This window comes from Gossypium hirsutum, chromosome A08 (assembly GCF_007990345.1).
Source record: "Gossypium hirsutum isolate 1008001.06 chromosome A08, Gossypium_hirsutum_v2.1, whole genome shotgun sequence".
Lineage (NCBI taxonomy): Eukaryota > Viridiplantae > Streptophyta > Magnoliopsida > Malvales > Malvaceae > Gossypium > Gossypium hirsutum.
This window is the reverse complement of record NC_053431.1, coordinates 15,361,339-15,382,901: the sequence shown is the minus strand read 5'-3', so window position 1 is coordinate 15,382,901 and position 21,563 is coordinate 15,361,339. Positions and strand designations below refer to the sequence as shown.

Below are 21,563 nucleotides of genomic sequence, written 5' to 3'. Positions count from 1 at the left end.
TATATTGAAAACAAAACGTTTTTTATATATCAATCGTATTTTTCAGTTTTTTAAATGAAAATTATTTTTTAAAGATATAAAAATTGAAAATATTCTTAAAATAAGCGGAGCGTTAGATTCTTGCTTAATGATCTTAAACTAATCGTGTAATTTTATTTTTCGTTTTTATTTCCTTTGCTTTTTGAATCTTTTATAAAGAAAAAAAAAAGAAAAAAGTTGATAGATTAATTGTGCAATTTATGTCAAATTTTCTTTTCGGTTAATGATTCAGTGACTACAATGTAACCAATCAACAACTCAGTGATCATATCACAATGTTAATGACTGTTTCTAATTAAAAAGATTATGACGAAAACATACTTTAAATCATAACAACTGTCAATAATATAATTCGGAGACCAACCTTTTCTAATAGAACTAGTCACTTATATATATATATATATTTTAAAAAAAAAGAAGGTAAAAGAAGAGAAAAGAAAACAGCTGGTAAAGAAAGAACGAAAACTTATCTGTCTTCCCTTTTTGCATAATTCGACTCTCTCACACTGATCTTCCATTAATGGCTTCTTGATCAGGTTTTTCTCTGTTTTCTTGCTCGAATTTATTGTTTGATCTTTTATCGTTTTCCGATGATTTTCCTTTCCTTTCGTTGGTGTGAGAAAAAAAAAGTTCAAAAAAAATTATATTAAAAAGTGTTGTTTGTTGTGATTTCTGTTTTTATGAATTAACACTTCGACAGAGCGGAAAGAAAATGGAAAGTTTTAATTAATTTTATTTTCAGATTCTTTTTCCTGTTGGTTAATTACTTAATTAGATGTTTAATAGAAATGTTATTTGATGTTAGTTTTATTTTCCAATCAGAAATTAGCAGAATAGTGAGATCCTTTTTCTACTTGTTAATTAATGTTATTTTTGGTTTATTTTACATGTCTCTGGATATTGATGTTGAATATCGGTTCAGAGCTGTTGACGGGGAACCTTATCAGATCATATGAAGTGCTCACTTTGTTGGCTAGGTTCTTTGGCGGACGATTTACATGCACTCTTACCAAACAAATTTTTCAGAGGATTAATCGAGGTTAGTTTAATATTATGCAATTTGAATTCGAGTATGCGTTTCTCTCCTTGAGTATGAAAAACAACCTTTAAAAATAAAAAATGTAATAAGATTGCGGTACTGCCTAATTTAACTATGGTAGGGCTTTGATTTGATTAATCAAGATTGCTAATATGGTTTTTAAGCAATGTGAAGGTTTTTTGTTTGAGTTTTCAATATGGCAAATGTTGTGCAGGTGAGTGAAACGCGATTTAATTCTCAGCTAAAGCTTTTCATCTGTTATCACATGCGACCTGCAAGCTGGGAAACAGAGAACAAAGATTACTATGGCAGAAGGAGAAGAGCTTATTGAGCTTAAATTCCGCACTAACGATGGAACAGATGTGGCACACGGTACCTACGCATTATCCACGAATGTTGCAACTCTTAAGCAAAAAATGGTTGCTGAGTGGCCCCAAGGTTATTAATCTTTTTTTTTTTCCTTCTTTAACTTACTTCTTGCTGAATTCTGTAATTGGCATCAAACATCTTAGGTACTCAGTCTGATTGTGTTTGTTAATATTGTTTCTGTCTTTTATCTAATCACTTTTGACCAAACCATGACTTGAGGAGCATGTGCTTGATACTTTGGTATTCTGGTCTTAGCTTTGAATTTGTTTTCCACATTATCTGTTTCTGACCCTGTTGTTGATAAGCATAAACTCAAGTATTGAGCATTATCTGTATGGTATTTTAAAAACAATTTTTTATTTTGGCATATACTTGTTTGAATGGCATTGATTTATGTACAATGTTCATATATGTACATACACTAGCCTCAATTTTCATTTTGATGGTACCATTCAGCTTGGAGAAAAGGGGCTGATATTGGCAACTGTAAATGAGCTCATATATGCATGGGGCATGTTTATGAATTTGAGTTTAGAATGTCTTGGATGTTGCTCCCGCTGTAACCATCTGAGTTAGTTGAATCTGCGTGTATATTCAGGCAAAACAGTCACACCGAAGTCAATAAATGATTTGAAAATTATACATGCTGGTAAAGTTCTGGAAAACAACAAAACACTAGCTGGTTCCAGGATAACGTTTGGTGACCTTCCTGCTGGTGTTATTACCATGCACGTAATAGTGCAGCCTGCTATAGCAAAAAATAAGTCGGGTTTGTCAAGTTGTCCTTATATTTTTATAGATAAACATGTTTGGAAAATGAATCTTCTTGGTATTTTAAGTTTCCTAGAATTAGCATGCCTTCATGCTCTTCATCACATACAAGATTTTCACATAGATCCTTGCTGAATCCATGGCATATAAATCTGTCCACTGAACCTCCATTTCTTTCCTGCTACAAATTCCTCATGAAAAAGAAATAAATATGGCTGAAACAAGATAAAGCTCTGTGATTTCGTTAAGTAAAGCAGCCCTACGAAGCAATCTCATCAATAAGCCTTGTAAAGCAGTTCTGAAGCTAGTAGAGAAGCAAGATATTGAAGTCGGCCAAGGTTTTGTTTTGTTGCCTACTTCAGTAACAGGTCCCCAAGGCTTGTTTTGCCTTTTCCTTTTCCCTCGCTTTGTTTATAATAATCTTTCCCTAAAGGCTGGTGGGGTTTTAGAGGATGGTTGCTTTGAATTATTTTGAGAAATAAGCAGATGGTAGTTGGTACTGCATTAATGATTTTTAAACTTTTAGTTACCGTATTCACACTATTCACTACTTGCGTTTGAGAAGGAAACATGCAAACAATTCCTAGTTAAGTCTCACTTTATCATCACTGCAAAGAATTTGTCATTAATGGAATTTCACATAATTATGTTAGAGGTCTTATTCATTTTGGAATTGCCTCTATATGACCAAAGCTCTAGATGCTTTATGTATTAAGTTATGTCCCAAAATTCTAGCATGTAGTCCGTAGAAGAATCTGCTTTTGTTCCATTCACGAATATTTTTCTTTTCTGTTTTTGTTGCTTGTGAACTGAAAATCTATTTCTATAGCTTTAGTCTAATGGTGTAAACTTCCTCTAATATCTCTTTGTTTTCCCGTTTGTGTTTTTTTTTTTTTTTTTTTTTGTGCACTGCAGGTAAGAGCAAGGAAGATATGCAGAAGCTGAATTCATGCGGTTGTATTATTCTTTAGAATGTAAATATGCTCCGTAGTTGTCAACTGTCATTAAATATAGATAATTTTTCCCTCACATATGTAGGCGTTAGTTGCTTTTGAAATGGTGTTCGTCTGTATACTGGTTGGCCTGCTTACTATGATATCTTTGGTTATGTGTTCCTTAATCCTTGTGCAAGTGTATAACCATCCTACAATAGTAAACATGTTCTGCAAGAAGAAACATCTTGATAGTTGCGCAACTTGTGCTTGATTCCTGAGCTGTACCTTGAGTTGCCAGTCCTTTGTGCGAGTCTCCTCGGGAGATGCCTCATAACCGGTTTGAATAAGATTACATTCATAGTTAGGCTGTTCAAAAGCCAATTTTGTGTAAGGTACAGATATATGAGATGCATGTGAGAGAAAGAATGAAACAGAGATGATAATACGATATGGTTAGTGCAAGTTAGCTTTTGACATGAATCATTGATACATGTAAAATTTCTGAAAAGAAAAATTAAAAATAGCTTAGGGGCTTTTGACATGAATCAAGTTTTCATTTTGTTTCAGTTGACGGGAAAATCCACGATTGACCTTTCACGTGCTTTGATATTTGCCGACACGTTACATTTGATTAAACCGGCTTGATTATCGATGAAGGATATATGCTCCATCTCAAAATTTCAGTCGTCGTGTTTCTAGCATTGGTTTATGTTGGTTCTTGTTACACGTCTTCACCTCGAGTCAATCGTTTTGATAAGAGAAATTTGTTTATTGGAAATATCTCGTCTATTGAAAGAACTTGACAAAGTTAGAATTTTTGTCAAGTCAACAATTTTGATCAGAGAAATCTGTTTATTGGAAATATCTTGTCTAGCATCTCGCCTTAAATGATTAGCTTGTGAATCTCGATCAATTTTCACATCACATTATTGGGATTTATTTAAAGCAATCTACCAAGAGAAGATCCTTCATGGTCCAAAGACATGTATTAAGGGTACACATAACAAATCTACTACCTAACGAGACAACGTTATGGGATTCACAAAAAAGCCCATATCTAAGAAAACATAGAAGGATGGATACAAGACATACTTGTGAGACTATTACTTCTGTCGAAGTGCCTCCTCAATCCGTCCTCCATTGAATCAATTTTCAATTCTTTACATGACTATTGGATGAACCATCACTTATCAATTATCACTCAATTTACTTCTTTGTATCAACTCTTCTAATCATTTTCTTTCATTTAAAAACAAATTGTATATCCTCTAAAATTAAAGATATTTGTATTAAAAACATTCTTAATTTTATCATTTACATTTGCGTCATTATTTTCATCAACAATGAACAAATTTTATAAAATGTTAACGTTAAAACTTGATGAAAGGAGAAAAAGGACAACAATCCACTGTGATTGTTAACAAGGAACAACCTTTATTAAAGGGATAACATATATGGCCCTTGAATTTGTCCATAATATCTAGTTGATTCCTAAATTTGTATTCTCGTTAGCTAAGTTGATATATCCACATTGACACTGTTAATTTGTATTGATGTGGCACTATTATTCAATCCGGTAGTGCCACGTGATGTTTCAAGAGGTTGCCACATGGCAAACATAAATAAAAAATATATATTTATGTTTTCCATTGTAACACCCCTCACCCATATTCAACGTCGGAATAGGATTACGAAACATTATTGGACTTACAGCACAATAATCACACATTTCACATATATTTATCAAATTCAAATAATCATCAATCAAAATCATTCATATCGTCCCTAATACGAGCCTACAAAGCCCAAACATGTATTCGGGGTGGTTCGGGACTAAACCGATAACTTTAAAAACTTTTTACACACTTAGAAGATTTTTGCAAAATACAAGGGACACACGCCCATGTGGTCCGGCCATGTGTCTCACACGGCCAAAGACATGCCTGCACAGGCCGTGTGGACATTCAAAATGGGATCACATGGCTATGTCCCAGCTCTTGTTCGACCCTGTGTAACTTTCTGACTTAGGTCACATGCCCAACACACACGCCCGTGTGGCCAACTTGTGTGCCCTAAAAATGGCCACACATTCCTGTGTACCAGGCTATGTGCTAGGCCTTGCCAAACCTGTAAAGTATACTGACTTAGGCCACATGCCCAATCACACTCCCGTGTGGTAGGCCATGTGGAGCATACTGACTTGATTTTTAATTCAACACCAGGGGATACATGACCGTGTATCACACATAGTTGAGAACACGCCCGTGTCTAGACAAAAATAAGCTATTTACCAAGCCATTTTCCACCTAAATTTGAATACACCTACACCAAACCAAATGGCACCAAAACATAGCTTATGTAGCCATTTAAACCAACTAAATCAAGCTTAATTCATGCCAACTCAACTCTATTATCCGCAATATACACAAGTTACAAAATGGACCATTATATTATGCCAAATTTACACATACAATTCAACTAAGTAAACATTTCCAAACATGCATCATTATGCTTAAGTTTACAAGCATATATATTCTCCAATATCAACCATTTGACAACCACAATACCTACTATCAATAAGCATCACAAAGCCAACCTCAATCACATAACATAAGCCATATGCACACATATATATACACAACCAAAACATAAACATTTACAAGCCAATTCAAATGGCTAAATTCATCATCAACTTATATACCAAAATGACCAAAGTTCCTATACATGCCATATATTCCAAAAATATAAATTCAAAAGTACCAAAACGATAGGTTGATAGTGTGATGAAGTCTCCGATGATTCCCAAATCCGAGCTAGCTCTGAAATCACTATAAAACACGGAAAAATAAATAGAGTAAGCTTTACAGCTTAGTAAGCTCATATGATTAATAAGTATAATATGCCTATTCATTCACTATTTAAAGAACATAAGTAACATAAGTATTATATTCAAATCAACGATTTGCACATTGCCATAATTCTGTGTTTAAGTATAAATTCATCAACTTTCACTTACATTTCATATAAACTTATCAATTATCACTTACTGCCAAACTTATCACGAGTACCTGAACTGATCCGTATCATTGCCTATATCCTCGTACCATCATCTTTTCCCGTTGAACCATTCGGAATAATATCGGATACTAGGGAATCTCGCACCAAAGTGCCACATACATAGCCAACACTATCTCAATCTCATATTACATATTTGCTCACTCTCGAGCTATCAACGAGCCTGCTCACACAAGCTGTTGGTCAAGACATAGTTACACGGTGCTGCTCACACAAGCTGTCAAGTAATCGCAACATTTGCCGGTATACTCAGCCACCAGTAGAACGTACATGACCAGCACCCGGATCACATAATCACAATAACCCTTAATGACATGTCCCTAGTATCCTATCTATTCTCAAGGTTAATCCGGGATTCTCACAGTGTCAATGCTTTGTCGATAGATTTCACAATGTTGTAATATCACAATTATAATATTTAAGCATATAAACACATATAACATTAAGCTTATTAATCATACAAACTTACCTCGGTTTACAAAAACGATGAAATAGATTGAGTAGTCGAGTACTTTGTTTTTCCCTCGGTCTAGATCCAAATTTCGCTTTCCTTGATCTATATGTAATCAAATTTAGATTATTTAATTATCACTCTATTCAATTTAATCCAAAAGCACTTATTAAAGCATTTTATACTTTTGCCCCAAGTATTTCACAACTTTTACAATTTAGTCCTTATTTCATAAGAACACAAATTAATGCAACTTGATATCAACCCATGCTAGTCAAATTTTCCTAGTACATATATCAGCCCATATTATTCATTTATTTCACATTTTAACCACAAAGTTTCCACATTTCACACTTTAAGCCCTAATTTGCATTTTCACTAAAAATCACTTAACAAAACTTGTATAATTATCATCAAACATTCATAATCTATCATCAATCATTAAAATACATGCTTATTCATTAATGGAAACTTCCTAAATCTTTAACAGTTTTGTAAAATAGTCCTTGAGCTAGCTAGACCTAGTTGCAACGATCTCAAAAACATAGAAATAATTAAAAATCGAGTCAAAATCACTTATCAATTAAGCTACTAAGTGACCGAACCCTAAAAAACTTTCATGGCTTCCTTCTTTCTTTGTATTTTTGGTGGAAATGAAGAAAGGATGATGATACATTAAGTTTTCCATCATTTTACTTAAGTTATTTACAAATTACTATATTAACCTTGTTTAAAAACATTAAAATCACTTAATATATGCCCATAATTGTCCACTCACAATTGAAATGGTCTAATTACCACTTAAGGACTCTTACTTTAAGGTTCTATAGCTATTAATACCTTTAGCTATTAGAATATCACTTTTGCACTTTAAGCGATTTAGTCCTTTTTACCGAATTGAGCATTCAAATGATAAAATTTCTTAACAAAAATTTCACACAATCATACTATCATTTTGTAAACATTAAAATAATAATAAAATAATTATTTTGATTTCAGATTTGTGGTCCCGAAACTACTATTCTGATTTGACTAAAAATGGGCTGTTACATCCTTGTGGCGTTATGAGAGGTTGTCATGTGGTACCATCGGATTGGTTAATAGAGTCACATTAGCACAAACTAACAATATTAATGCAAATGTATTAACTTAGTTGACGGAATACAAATTTAATGACTAACTAGATCCAAAAAAATTTAGAAACTAACTAAATACAAATAGACAAATTCAAATATCAAATTATATATCATCTCTTTATTAAATATATAAATGTCAAAATGAGTGAGAAGATAACAACAATCGACGGGGAATGGGTGAAATAAGAAAACATTTAGTGACGCAGGCTGAGGCTAATATCTACTGCTAGCAGTTATTACGGCAACGTCTAGAAGATACCTAAACAAATCCTTTCCTGCAAACGTAAGATAAAAGTGAATTCCGTTGGCATTCAAAAAAAGGAAAAAGAAAACACCAGTTTGATTTACAAGCCTAATAAGGCCGAGCAAACATAATTGACTTTGAAGGCCTAATAGGCCCAATTTAGTAAATTTTATGTTTTCTATGTTGTTCTTAATTTTCAGAAAGGGAAAAAAAAAAGAAAAAAGAAGAGCAAATGTCTCTATTTTGTTCTTTCTTTCTTCGTGTTCCTATTCTAACCAATGGCAGGGGACTCTGTAATTTCGCCTCAGAGAAGCAAAGATTTCGGAAAACTCGACCATGGGTATCTTCTCTTTGCTCTATATTCTTTTTTGTTTCCTTTGGGTTTCAATTTGTTAAATGCTTTTTTTTATTTGTTTTTTCTTTCAGATGCGATCACTACAAGAGACGATGTAAAATCCTTGCTCCTTGCTGTAATAAGACCTTCCCTTGCCGTCATTGCCATAACGAGACCTCAGTACTTTCTCTCCCTTCTCTCGTTTCCCTTTCCCTTTTCATGTTCATTTACGTTTTTTAATTGCCTGCCTTGGTTATATAAATTTATTAATCTTATTGTTTTGGATTGTTTAATTTTTTTTCTTTTAATAATTCTTTTATTTCTTTGTTTAATTTAGAACTCACTTAGCAACCCAAAAGATCATCACGACCTTGTCAGGCAGGATGTCAAGCAAGTATTTTTATTTGACAAAATCACCTTTCATGTTGTACCTTAACATATAATTGTTATAATGGAGTGGAGTTGATGATGTGTCAGGTTATTTGTTCAATTTGCAATACCCAACAGGAGGTATGTCAAGTTGCATTTAATTCTGTGGTAGTAACTGTAAGTGTCTCAACTCTGAAAGTCCATTATTCTAATGTCCAGGTTGCTCAAGTCTGTTCCCATTGTGGGGTAAACATGGGAGAATATTTCTGCGACATTTGTAAATTCTATGATGATGATGTAAGATGATTGCATGTTTATGTTTACTTTTATTCCACTTAAAGAATCATGTTGAGTTTATGTTATGACTGTTGCAGATTACAAAGGGACAATTCCATTGTAATGATCGTGGAATTTGTAGGTTGGTTAGCATGTTGTGTCCGATTGCTTAAGTTTTTTACTTCTTGTTATTGTAACTTGTTTCTGTCTTATATCTTGTCAACTTCTAGTCTGGTCTAATCTGTGGTTTACACAGGGTTGGTGGCCGTGATAAGTTCTTTCACTGCGAGAAATGTGGTAGGCAGTCTTATTACCATTCTTGCTCCTTAATTGATTTAGTTTTAGAGTTGGTTTCTTTTATAGTATTGTATGGAATTTCATGTTATACTTGTTATGGGGCACAATATGCTATTCCTCTTTAAGCTGAAAAGAAATGGAAAAAGATGAAAAGGATAGCTGAATTATAAGTTATTGATATTCATGGTGGTTTGATCATATTAACCAGATGTGATTCTTCTCTAATTTTTATTTATTTAATAGGATTAACCTAAGAAAGCCAAAGGAAATAGCCAAAATCGTAATGATAGATAGCCCTTAAAATCCTTCGTTTCCCTACTGTTGTAATTTTGCGGAGTGCAGCGAAGTATATTGGCTTTATCTGTTGTTTAGATGGCCGTGTTCCAGGGTGTTTATTGAGGTGTGTTGCAGTTCTATAGTCGTAGTGTCCCCTATTTTGTCCATTATCATTTTAAACATAGGGCTCAAAGAGATGACTTCTAAGACATCTGGGGTCCTTTCAATGAGTTTATGACTCCATTAGATAGTTGATGATTTAATGGTGTCCCAAGCTAGTTTACTTCAGACTCCTAAAATTCACTTAGTTGTAGATTTAAGCTGGAGTTTCATGTAAAGGCTAAAGAAAAAGGCATATTAGGGAACCTATCTCTGTACTTGTTATTGTAAACTTTAAATTCTCTTAAGTTTATGGTGAGTATCTCTAAGCATATAGTTGTGCAGTCTTCAAATTAATTTTATGATTCCAGTTTAATTACTCTTAGTATTAGCAGTATCTTCAAAGTTGTTTAATTTCTTGTGGTCATTTTCCTGTATTGCTTTTTCCTTTATGATGTTATCATTGGCACAGGTTCTTGCTATATGGTGGATCTGCGTGACAATCACTTTTGTGTAGAGAATTCCATGAAGTCTTATTGCCCCATCTGTTTTGAGGTTTGAGCTTTGAGAGTTTGACCATTTTCTTCACTTTTCTTGAAATTTCATAAGAATATGTTTTTCCAAGACATTTTTTTCCTGTGTCCAGTATCTTTTTGACTCAGTTAAAAGCACACGCATTATGAAATGTGGACATACAATGCATATGGAATGCTTTTCTCAGATGGCTAAGCAAAATCAGTAAATTCAAATTACTTTGCTAATTGCTTACCTATTTTAATTTTATTTTATTTTTTCAGAATGGTTAAAACATTAACTATATATATATATATTTTTTTTCTCCATTTCACTGGTATAGATGTCCCATCTGCTGCAAGGCAGTACTTGATATGTCTGCCTTCTGGGAAGATCTGGATATGGATGTATAAACCTTCTTCTTTTGATCATCTTATTGCACATTAAGTTTCTACTAGACCTCAGCATATTGTGTGTTACTAATAATTGGTTCTTTTGTTGGATTTTTATATGCCCTTTCCATGGATCTAATTTTTTATTTCAAGGATGTCTGATCTTTCTCTAAAGAACATATTAAATAGATTTTGCTGTAGAAGTTGTTAAGTACTACTTTCAGGATTAACCAACTATTTTACTGTTTCGATAATTTTTGTATGTCATTAATTGGTGATCTTTTTCTTTGTTTACAGATTGATGCTACTAGAATGCCTGCGGAGTATCAATTTGAGGTAGTAAATTATGTAACTTTCTCTTTTTCTTTGCCTGCAGCATACATGCAATTAAAATTGTTGCAGCATATATGCAAACTTTTATAAGTTTTTGCTCTCATTCAGAAATCACGTCTAGTTAGATAATTTCCGTGCCTCTAGAAGGTATCCATCTGTTTCCCAATGTTTGGTCGGGACATAGATGTGTTGTCATATAACACTTCCTTATTTCAAATAGCAGCCAGTCTTTCTTTTTCATGGATGTTAACAGCCGACCCGATTAGGAAATATTCTTCATACTCATTTTTACCCTTTCCAAATGAACATAAAGCTAATAATTTAAGGGTCTACTTTAGCGGGCAAGTTTATGTTATGGTTTCTAGTGCTGTTCCTTCCTATTTAGCTTCTTTCAGGCTAATACTGAGCCACTGTTGCTCTATATGATATAATATCTTCTTCATCATACTTCCGTTCTTGAACATAGTCAAAATGATGTTCAGTTTTATATTTGTACACTTTGTTGAATGTGGTTTTCATGCAGGTTTCAATCCTCTGCAATGACTGCAACAGTACAAGCACAGTCCAGTTTCACGTTCTTGGTCTTAAGTGCAGGAAATGCAATTCTTACAACACCCGCCGGGTTACAGAGCCGGCCAACCATTGCCATACATACTGAAGTTGTAATCGGTTCGTAATGCAACATTTGACACTCTTTTATGCAAAACTCTCTTACAAAAGGTCTTTGTTTAGTTGCATCTATTTCGTTATTGATTTTTTACTACTACTGATGTAAGATCAGTTAATATAATTATAAGACAATTAAATTCAAGTACAAAAACCATAATAAAAATAAACATATAATTCTAGAACTAGAAAAGAGAAGAATATATTAGGAGTCTAGACTCAGTAGCAAATTAAAACCACAGCTTCCCCCTGATAGAAGAACGACTCGTATACTGGACAATTTCTACCTTATCTCTTACAAAAGCCAATTTCGTTCGGTTTTAATTTGACGTTTGACCCAAGCCAGGAACTTCTTATTTGGGTTAGATGATTTTTGTCAAAGGCAGCTTCTGGCAATTGCTGCTGACTTGTGAAAGCTGTCGAAACTGTATTTGGTTTTTTTTTTTTGGGCCAAAAAACCTTTTTGTTTATTTCTGCTTACCATTAACAAATATGACTGCTTTAAAGACTTGGCTTTGCCTTTGAGCCATGCATCTCTTCAACCCTTTGTTCAACACATTTCTCGCCTTCAGCTCCTTTAATTTTTTAAAGAATATGCACAAAGTCACAGCTCCACCTTTCCCTTCAAGTAACCTATACATATGGTTACTTAGAACTTAAAGCCCACTAACATTATTCTCTTCGTGCTTGATAAGTAAAACAAAGCAAAACATCAGCACACAAGACCACTTTTGCACAAATATAATACCTTCACACTCAGTATGGTAAAATTATCATAGATGCTTTTGTAGGAGTCGGATTGTATTTTGCCCTCTTTATAAAAAAAAAGGTAAATTAATTTTTATAAATTAGATCAAAGAGTAAATTAATTTTTCTATTAAAAATTTTATTTATTTGTACAGTTAAAAATATTTTAATTTAATGTATATTGATTAATTTATCTATTTTTCAATTGAATGTAAGATATAATCCGACTGCACTAAGAGTTTCAAGATATTTTTACATTCTCGGTACTTGCATATATACTTGCATTCACATAGTTATTGGACATAAATGCAAGATAACATGGTAAACGTGTTTTACAATTTCTTGTGTTAGGATTGCATTTTGATTTTTATATTTTTAAAACGAGTACAAAAGCCTTTATAGATTAGAAAAAGCGCAAAATAATCCTTTCATGGCAATTGAAAATTTTAATTTAATGAGATGAATTTAATTTAATTATTTAGTTTAATGTTAATCCAATCTATTATAGCTCAAAAAACTTAAACTTGGATTTAAATCATATTTTAAATTCATATCATAAAATTAATATATTTTCAACTATTACAAAAAAATTGACTATTTTACTTATTTTTTAACGTACATAAATATAAATTTTGAATTTTAAAAATATAAGTATGCACCTTGGGTAACAGAAAAGCAATGTAAATACTTTTATCATAAATTTTATTTTGGTCATCCTACTAAAAGTAGATAAAATAGTTCTTGTACATTAGATGAAACAAAATTGTCTCTCCATTAAAATTATACTGTTAAATGCTTATTTTATGTGTAATATATATGTAGCATACAAACAAATTTAGTTCTCAACCTTTAAACCTTTGTTTAATTTGACCCCTCCTATTTCATTTGGAGCAAATTGGCTTTTAACCTTTTTATTGTTGATGTTGTACTATTTAGCTTATATTTTACGTTGATAAATAATTTAAGAATTAAAAAAAATTCAAAAAATCATAAAATAAAAAATTATAGTTCCAAAAATTATAAAAATGATAAAAAATTTTAAAAATGATTTTTTTTTCAAAATTTCAATAAAAATTCTAAAATTTTTAAAATTAGAATTGCAAAAGAATTTTATTTTTTTTAAATATTAAAAATTTATAAAATTTATAAAAATTGTTTTAAGTTTTTTTTCTTTTTGCTATTCAAATACAATCCCGCTAAAAATACAAATAAAATTCTATGTTCAAACTTGATTCATATAGGAAAAACATTATCCATGTTAGCAAAAATCTGACCAAATTTCTATTTAAAAAGATAAATTTGTTGAGTGTTTTTGGTGTATGTCCCTCAAAAAGGTTAAATTCTCTATTTATGTAATACGATTACTATTCCTAGATGTGACGTTGTGGGTAAGTCCCCACGCATGCCAACACATACCCTATTCTAGGATTAACACGTATTTTCTAGGTGTGGCTTTGTGTGCATGGTGGTGCAAACCCATATCATGCGAGCTCATGAAAAGACACAGACACCTCATGTGCGAACCATGTAGGCGACAGGTCGGGACCTAATCAGGTAATTGGGGAGCGAGTCGATAATGGCGAGCACCATAACAATTTGTCCTTCACCTAGTTCAAATAAGAGTTGTAAAGTGACTCTTCTGAGAACTTGACTTTGTAAGGTGATAGATTTCTGAGAAAAAAACTTATCGCATACACTTTTCAATTTAGATTGTCATATACACTTCACCACATATTAAGGAGAGGAACAATTGTATACAGTTGATTATGCCTTCATTATTGGACACACGAATTGTCAAAATGTATTTTTTTTAAAAGGGAGGTTACCTTAACCCTAAATATTAAACCATTTGGATTTGAAATTTTTGGGAAGAAGCTGCTAATGAGAAGGATAATCGTGATTTAGAGGTAAATTTCCTAAAATTTTCAAATTGTCCTTGTAATTATTTTGGGTTTTGTTGGGCACGATGGTTAGGTTGAGAGAAGGTGGTCGTAGTGTTCAAGGTAACTATGGTGGTTCAATGAGTGAGCCCTCACAACGTCGTGAAATGAATGCTTCCGTGGAGGCGAAATCGTATCCTTGTGCACCAAGCACGAAGAAATGAGTCGCCACTTGGCTATTCGGGGAGTTCAAATATCTAACTTTGCCATGATTTCTCGATCGTTGAAGGCTCGAGCTTATTGAATGACACCACCAATGGAAGCTTTCTGCTTCTCTTGCATGTGTTAGAAGTGGGTTTTCATCTTCCCCTCCACCCCTTATGTAATAGCCTGAATTTCAACGATGTCGAAAATAGGGGTTCAAGACCATCAAATTCGACAAATGAACTCGTAGATTATATTATTTAATATTTACGAGCCAAATGTAATTTTTAAAAGATTTTTAGAATAATAAATTGTATTTTATAAAGATTTATTTGGTCAAGAAATTGAGAAAAAGAGGTATTGAGATCTCGATGTTATAAACCGAGCCATAAATATTTTTATAAATATTTACGAAATGTCAATAAGGTAGTAATAAAATTTCGTTAGAAAATTTTGACGTTTGGGTGGTCAATTAAATAAAAAGGATTAAATTGGAAAATGTGTAAAAGTTGCTAAAAGGATTAAATAGCTCAATTGTCAAATGAGGAAGGACCTAAAGTGAAAATAAGCCCAAAGGAGATATTTTAAGCGGCAATAGCTGAGAAAAATCAGGGAATGGGTGAAATAAGGGTAAAATTGGAAAATTGTCAAAATTAGCTAAATAAAAATGGGACTAAATTGGAATATCTAGAATTCTCTTCATTTCTCTTCATATTCATCAGCTGAAAAACAGCCATGGAAGGGGGTTCAAGCTGGTTTTCATGCTCTAGCTTCATGTAAGTTTAATTCTTGCTTTCTCCTTGAAATTTCTATGTTTTTGGAATTTTACAATTGGGTCCAACTTACTATTTCATTAGTTTTTGATTCCATGGCTAATTTTTAAAGTTTTTATGGATGAGTGCTGAAATAATATGATGAGTAATCATAGAATTGAAGCTTTACTTTTGGTATATGATGATTTTATCAAGTAAAATTGATGGAAATTCATTTTAGGACCTAATTAAGAAAGAGTTTGGAATTAATGTCTAATGCTAAAGTTCTGATTTTTAGGGGTTATGAAGAAGTTTAAAATGATAGACTAAAGTATTAATTGAGAAAAATTAGCTCAATTGAGGGGTTAATTGAGCAAGGATTGAATTGTATAAACTGTGAAATTTGGGGCAAAATAGAAATCAACATTTTTCACTAAAACTGTTTTGGACAGCAGCAATAGTGTAACTTTGAAAAATCACCAAAAATTGTATAAATCGAATTATAGGATGAATAAAATATGAAATTAAAGCTTATTGAGTCTAGTTTTTTATAAAAGAAACGATGTAAGCAATGAAATTGTGAATCATGAGATATAATAAATTTTATGAGACAAGGTCAGAATGATTTCGGGTTCCCCTATTTTGACTTTGGAAAATCATAAAAAATTGGAGAAAAATAATTAGGGGCTTAAATTTATATTTTTAGAATCCTTAATGAGCCTATTTTCCATAGAAACAAACGAAAACATCATTTGAATCTTGTACAAGGATATAATTAATTTTTAGTGAAGAAGAGTCGGAACTGTTAGACAGCAGAACATGGGCAACTTTAAAGAATAAACTGTACTTATTGGCTAAACCAAAAATTCTGAAAATTTTATGGTAAGAAGATATATGAGTCTAGTTTCAGGAAAAATTATCGTATCTTAATTTGGAGTTATATAGCTCCAGATATAAATAATTTAGTGACTATGATACAGATGGACAACTTGAATATTCATAAAAGTAAATAATAAAGATTATAGATAATGTTACTTACAAGTGTGTTATATACATTAAGGATGTCGAATGGAGAGGAGGAGGAGGAAAATATATATGAATATCCAGCTAGCATGGCTGATTTGCATGTTTTAGGCTTAAGGACTGAATTGAATAAAAGTAAAACTTTAGGGGTAATTTTGTAAAAATGTCAAAAATGACCAAATTGAAGGGAATGAATTTTTTTATTATCTAAATTAATAAATTGAATGAAATTTTCAATTTAAGATCGGGTGAAAATTGGGAAAATGGTAAATTACCAAAATGCCCCTTAATCTTGATATTTCTGCAATTTCGCCAAGTAAGTTCGTGTAACTTGAATTATATTCTTAAATGCTTGAAATGCATGTTTTTTTATATGAATATGATTTGAATGTTCATTATATCGAAATTTATGAAACATTGATATATTTGAAAAAAAAAGGAAAAAAATCCCGGTTAATGGAAGGAAAATTCGATGGATCTCTGAAAAGGAATTGACGGTAAAAAGGATCTAGCCCGGACGGGTGATCCTATCCTGATATAGCCCTCCCGAAGAATATATGGAAAATGGATTTAGCCCGGACGGGTAATCCGAATTAGGGTCTGAATTTAGCCTGGACTGGTAATTCAGATCCAAGCTCATTAGAGTAATTGTCGTTGCAGGGGATTTAGCCTGGACTGGTAATCCCGACAATACTCTATGAGTTTATATTACAGGGGATTTAGCCTGGACTGGTAATCCCACTATAAGGATGAGGTTCGCGGGAGTGTGCTCTCTGATATGGAATGTGTAAGACCATGGTTGAAAGATACCATGGCAACCTGATATGAAATTGCCTTTTTTGTTGAGCTAGTGAGTTTCCCCTTGTAGAGCTTGTATTATGGGGGTCATCCATGTTTCTTCTTGACTCAAATTAAGCACTTGTTGGGTGTCACAGCTTGGAGTAGCTTTATGTTCTAGTAGAGTTTTCCTTCTTTGCTCAATGGTTATAAAGGACACTAACTTAGATAAAATGCCAGTTTTGGCATTCTCTGCCCTAGAGAACTGACTGACCTCTACCTTGCCAAATTGAGTGAGTAACTAAGCAGCTATGGCATGGTACTTCTTTAGAATAGGCTCTTTTAATTTAGATTCTCCATTCATTTTTTTTTTGCTACCAACTGAGAATCAATGTATATTATCAACTCCCTCACCCTCAGTTGGAGAGCTACTTGCAATCTAAGAATTAATGCCTCATACTTCACAACATTGTTAGATGCTTGTAAGCCGAATGAGAGTCCATACGACTATTCATTCTCATTAGGGACTATAAGGAAAATGCCTGCTCCTGATCTCATTTTAATTGTTGAGCCATCCACATAAACTGTCCAGCATTTTGGCTTCACAGCTGAGTTAGTTTGTCCCTGTGATGAGCTAACTACTACATCTTACATAATTAATAGAAAGATTTTTTAGAACTGAATGTATATTTTAAATGAAATATCATGAAGCAAAGTGATTATTTGTCAAATAAAATTTCAATAACCTTTTTGACACACTATTATATCATCTATGTGAGTTACAATGATTCATATTAAAGAGTTACTTGAAGGGTCTAACGATATTTTAAAATCTACCATAAAGCCAGCTAAGATCTGGGCTTTTATTGTTGTTCATTGGGCAAACTCTATTCCAAATTCTACTAGCTCAACTCCCCATTTAGTCATCCTACCCAAAGTATCTACCCTTGATAATATGTCTTTAATAGGTTGGTTTGTCATGACTGTCACATTATAGACTTGAAAATAGGGTCACAACTTACGAGTTGCCATTATTAAAGAAAAAAAGAGTTTTTCTGTTTTTGAGTACATTTTTTTTCTATTCTGTAACACTTTTTGCTAACATACTATACTGGAAATTGGCGAACCTCTTCTGTTTTGATTAAGATTGCTACCATTGTTTCTTTAGATGCTACGAAGTAAAGAGAAAGAGTTTCTCTACTCGAGGAGCATCAGGAGCAGTGGAGATATGAGATAAAACTTAAGTTGTTCAAAAGCTGCTTGGCATTCCTTTGTCCAACTAAAAGAAGTTCTTAATGCCTTAAAGAAAGGTAAGCACTTGTCTGCCATTTTGGAGACAAATCTGTTGAGTGCGACCCCTCCCTGATAGAAGTTGAATGTCCTTAATAGTCTTTGGGGGAGGTATATCTAGCATAGCCTGAATTTTCTCAAGGTTTGCCTCTATACCTCTTTCCAATACCATAAAGCCCAAAAAGTTGCCTGCTCTTACCCTAAAGGCACACTTCTTTGGATTCAACTTCATGTTATATACTCGCAGCATGGCAAAAGCTTCAGACAAATCCCCAATATGCCTTTTTAAAGCAGAACTCTTCACAACATGTCATCCATGTAAACATCAACACTATGACCAATCTGCTCTTTGAAAATCTTATTAACCAACCTCTGATATGTTGCACTTTTATTCTTCAACCTAAAAGGCATAACTTGATAGCCGAATAAACCTTCCTCTGTGACAAAGGTTATTTTATCCTGGTCCTCTAAAGCCATGGGAATTTTATTATTCCCTGAGAATGCATCCATAAAGCTTATGAACCTATGGCCTAATGACATATCCACTAGTCTATCAATTGACGGTAAAGGATAACTATCTTTTGGATAAGCCTGGTTAAGACTAGTAAAATCAATACCCATTCTCCACTTTCCATTAGCCCTTTTCACCATCACAACATTTGATACCTAGTCTGGGTACGCCACCTCCCTGATAAATCCCGCTGAAAGTAATTTGCCTACCTCTTATCTAATGGCCTCCACAACTTGTGGAGCAAACCTTCTTCTTTTTTGTTTGACCAGTTTGACATTGAGAGACATATTTAATCGACGGACAATCACCTAAAGATCCACACCAAGCATGTCCGCTACTGACCACGCAACAATGTCTGAATTGTCCCTCAAGCACTTTACTAAGTCATCCTTTTCTTCTTCTACTAATGTTGATGAGATCCTTACCAACTTATCCGTGTTATCATTAAACAATTGTAAAGTTTTTGTAACTTATACAACTTCTCGCTTGTAAATTATTTCCTCACTTATAACATCCAAACTATCTAAATCTAAAACCTGGCTAGCCACCTTTGCCTGTTGCGAACTTTGACCCTATGGCTCCTGCTCATACATTTATTTAAATAACAACATATAATGTTGCATGGTTGTTCGCTAGTCAGATTTCATGAAACCTATCCCTGTCTTGGTAGGGAATTTAATCTTTATACAAAAAGTGACAATCATCATTTTAGCCATTCTCATAATAAGACGCCCAAAAATGGTGTTGTAAGCCATTTGATGGTTTACCACAAAGAACTGAACATATTCTTGTTGGGCAATATGCCCATATTGTAGTAAACATGCAACTGTTTTCTATTTATTTGAACGATGAATAAATAAATAAAGTTAATTTCACATTTCATTATTATGTCTTTTGTATTTATGTCTTTTATATTTTGCATGCATAGTGAAATTGTGACAAGCAAATATTAGCTCATTGATTGTCTAAAGTTCAAACTGAAGATAAGTGGCATTGTAAAGAATGTTTACATTGCTAGAAAGATAACTTACTTCAGTAAATAATCTAAATGAGTATGTAATCTCGTAAAAGAATCAAAATGAGCATTTTATTCAAATACTGAGAAGGATTATTATGTCGTCTACAATTCCAATTAGGGATATGGCTAGTCTTGGTTATCGGGCAATTGACTCCACGAGTAGAGACATAGATATATTCATTGGTAGAACGATACATTGGACTGGACCCAAGGTGAATTGATTCTGAATCCATTTGTGAATTAATTCACTTGTGACATTCATGGTGTGATTTACCTAAATCCTGAGTTAGACATTAATCATTTGTATGCAAATCATGTGCTTTGATATAAGTTGAGGCTTATGCTCTAAAGATGATAGAGCCCATAGCTGATATGTTGGGTTCATGACCTGTGTATGGCATGGCTATACTAGCAACAGTGGAATTCATAGCTCAATTAAAGAGTTAATGATATCCTCTCATTGGTATTTTGTGGATTGATAAATATGAAACGTGGCCACAAGTTGCTTGTTCTTGAACGAGAAATTTATCACAATGATTTGCTGATAGTGATCATATTAATCATTAAGAAGACATAATGCTGACAATGAGATAAAATAGGATTGTATTGAGTGAACGGATTTAACTCAAAGGAATAAAAGATATCATATGAGGGTAACACTCATATGACGAGATCATTGGACAAAAAAATTGGATGAATTACTTTTGTAAAGAGTATACAATAAGGAGTTTTCAATCATGGTACTTCTTGTGGACAGACTTCCTGATTAATTAATTGCAAATTATTGGAGCGATGCTTCTGGACATAATTACAATCCCTAGAGTCTAATCGTATATGTCTGATTGGTCCCTATGCTAGCCCAACAAAAGCTCGATTAGACTGCATTTGAATCATAAGTAAATTCTAGGACTTTGGAAATAATTTAATTGAGTCGATTTATTCGATGTGAAATTAAATTAGGTGGTCGTGAGATTTGTTCAACTAGAGAAATTAATTAAAGAATTTTCTTGAAAAATTAATTTGGAAAATCTAAGTGATTTTTGGAAAAATTGATTATGATCAAGTAAAAAAAAATCAAATTAATTAAAATTAATATGATACTTTTGGAAGTTAATTTTCAAGTCAGACAATTGGCCCAATGGACAATTGAACTTGAAAATTAGACTTGATATCGTAAATTGGGCCCGAGAGCCCAAAATTGAGATCAAGACCCAAAAATTGGTCGAATCGGGCCCAGTATATGAAACTGGACGAACGGTCTAACCGGTGGCTAGACCGGATCGATCGGGTCGTCATTGACCTGGGCCAAACGACAGCAACTGAACTGGCTTGGGGTGCCATAAGGTTGTCGCACTTGAATCACCAGACACGATCGGTGGTTGTGACGGCGGCGTCCTGGTGGCTGGCGACAGTTGGTCATCGGTGGTTGAGCAGTGGAAGATTTACACTTCTACTGGGACTCTACCAGAGAATTTGATTTCAAATTAATTATTCCAAAAATATTATTATTTTTATAGTTTAATATTAATTTAAATTTAATACTTATCTTAATAATATTTTATTAATTTAATATTACAGTGATTATCTTAATATTAAATTAATATAATATTTATCAAGATAAGTATTATATTAATTTAATATCAAAATGATTAAGTTTAATCGTAATTGAACTCTCTAATCTCTCCCTATATAAAGAGAGCCTTGGGTAATTATTTACACACACTTGAATTCAAGAGAAAGTTGTAGA

General features: G+C 33.0%; 1 protein-coding gene and 1 long non-coding RNA gene across 7 annotated transcripts; both read left to right on the top strand.

The window, feature by feature from the left end:
- The first annotated feature begins 393 nt into the window (after window positions 1–393).
- LOC107893750 (uncharacterized) lies at window positions 394–3,338 on the top strand. The gene is made up of 4 exons (XR_001682955.2): window positions 394–575; window positions 962–1,078; window positions 1,293–1,516; window positions 3,134–3,338. It is a non-coding gene; the product is annotated as an uncharacterized lncRNA (long non-coding RNA).
- A 4,736-nt stretch (window positions 3,339–8,074) lies between these two features.
- On the top strand, window positions 8,075–14,706 carry LOC107893804 (E3 ubiquitin-protein ligase MIEL1). Of its 6 annotated transcripts, XM_041074500.1 has the most exons (13): window positions 8,075–8,399; window positions 8,486–8,573; window positions 8,731–8,787; window positions 8,871–8,903; window positions 8,982–9,059; window positions 9,137–9,180; window positions 9,295–9,335; window positions 10,183–10,265; window positions 10,357–10,448; window positions 10,567–10,630; window positions 10,913–10,951; window positions 11,472–11,617; window positions 13,808–14,703. In XM_041074500.1, the coding sequence occupies exons 1-12, from the start codon at window positions 8,338–8,340 to the stop codon at window positions 11,604–11,606; spliced, it is 816 nt and encodes a 271-aa protein (XP_040930434.1). In that variant the 5' UTR covers window positions 8,075–8,337; the 3' UTR covers window positions 11,607–11,617; window positions 13,808–14,703. The 6 variants fall into 6 exon arrangements, with proteins under 6 accessions (XP_040930434.1, XP_040930433.1, XP_016674419.1 ...); XM_041074499.1 differs by lacking the exon at window positions 10,567–10,630 and having other exon boundaries at window positions 13,808–14,701; XM_016818930.2 differs by lacking the exon at window positions 13,808–14,703 and having other exon boundaries at window positions 11,472–11,685.
- The last annotated feature ends 6,857 nt before the right edge of the window (window positions 14,707–21,563 follow it).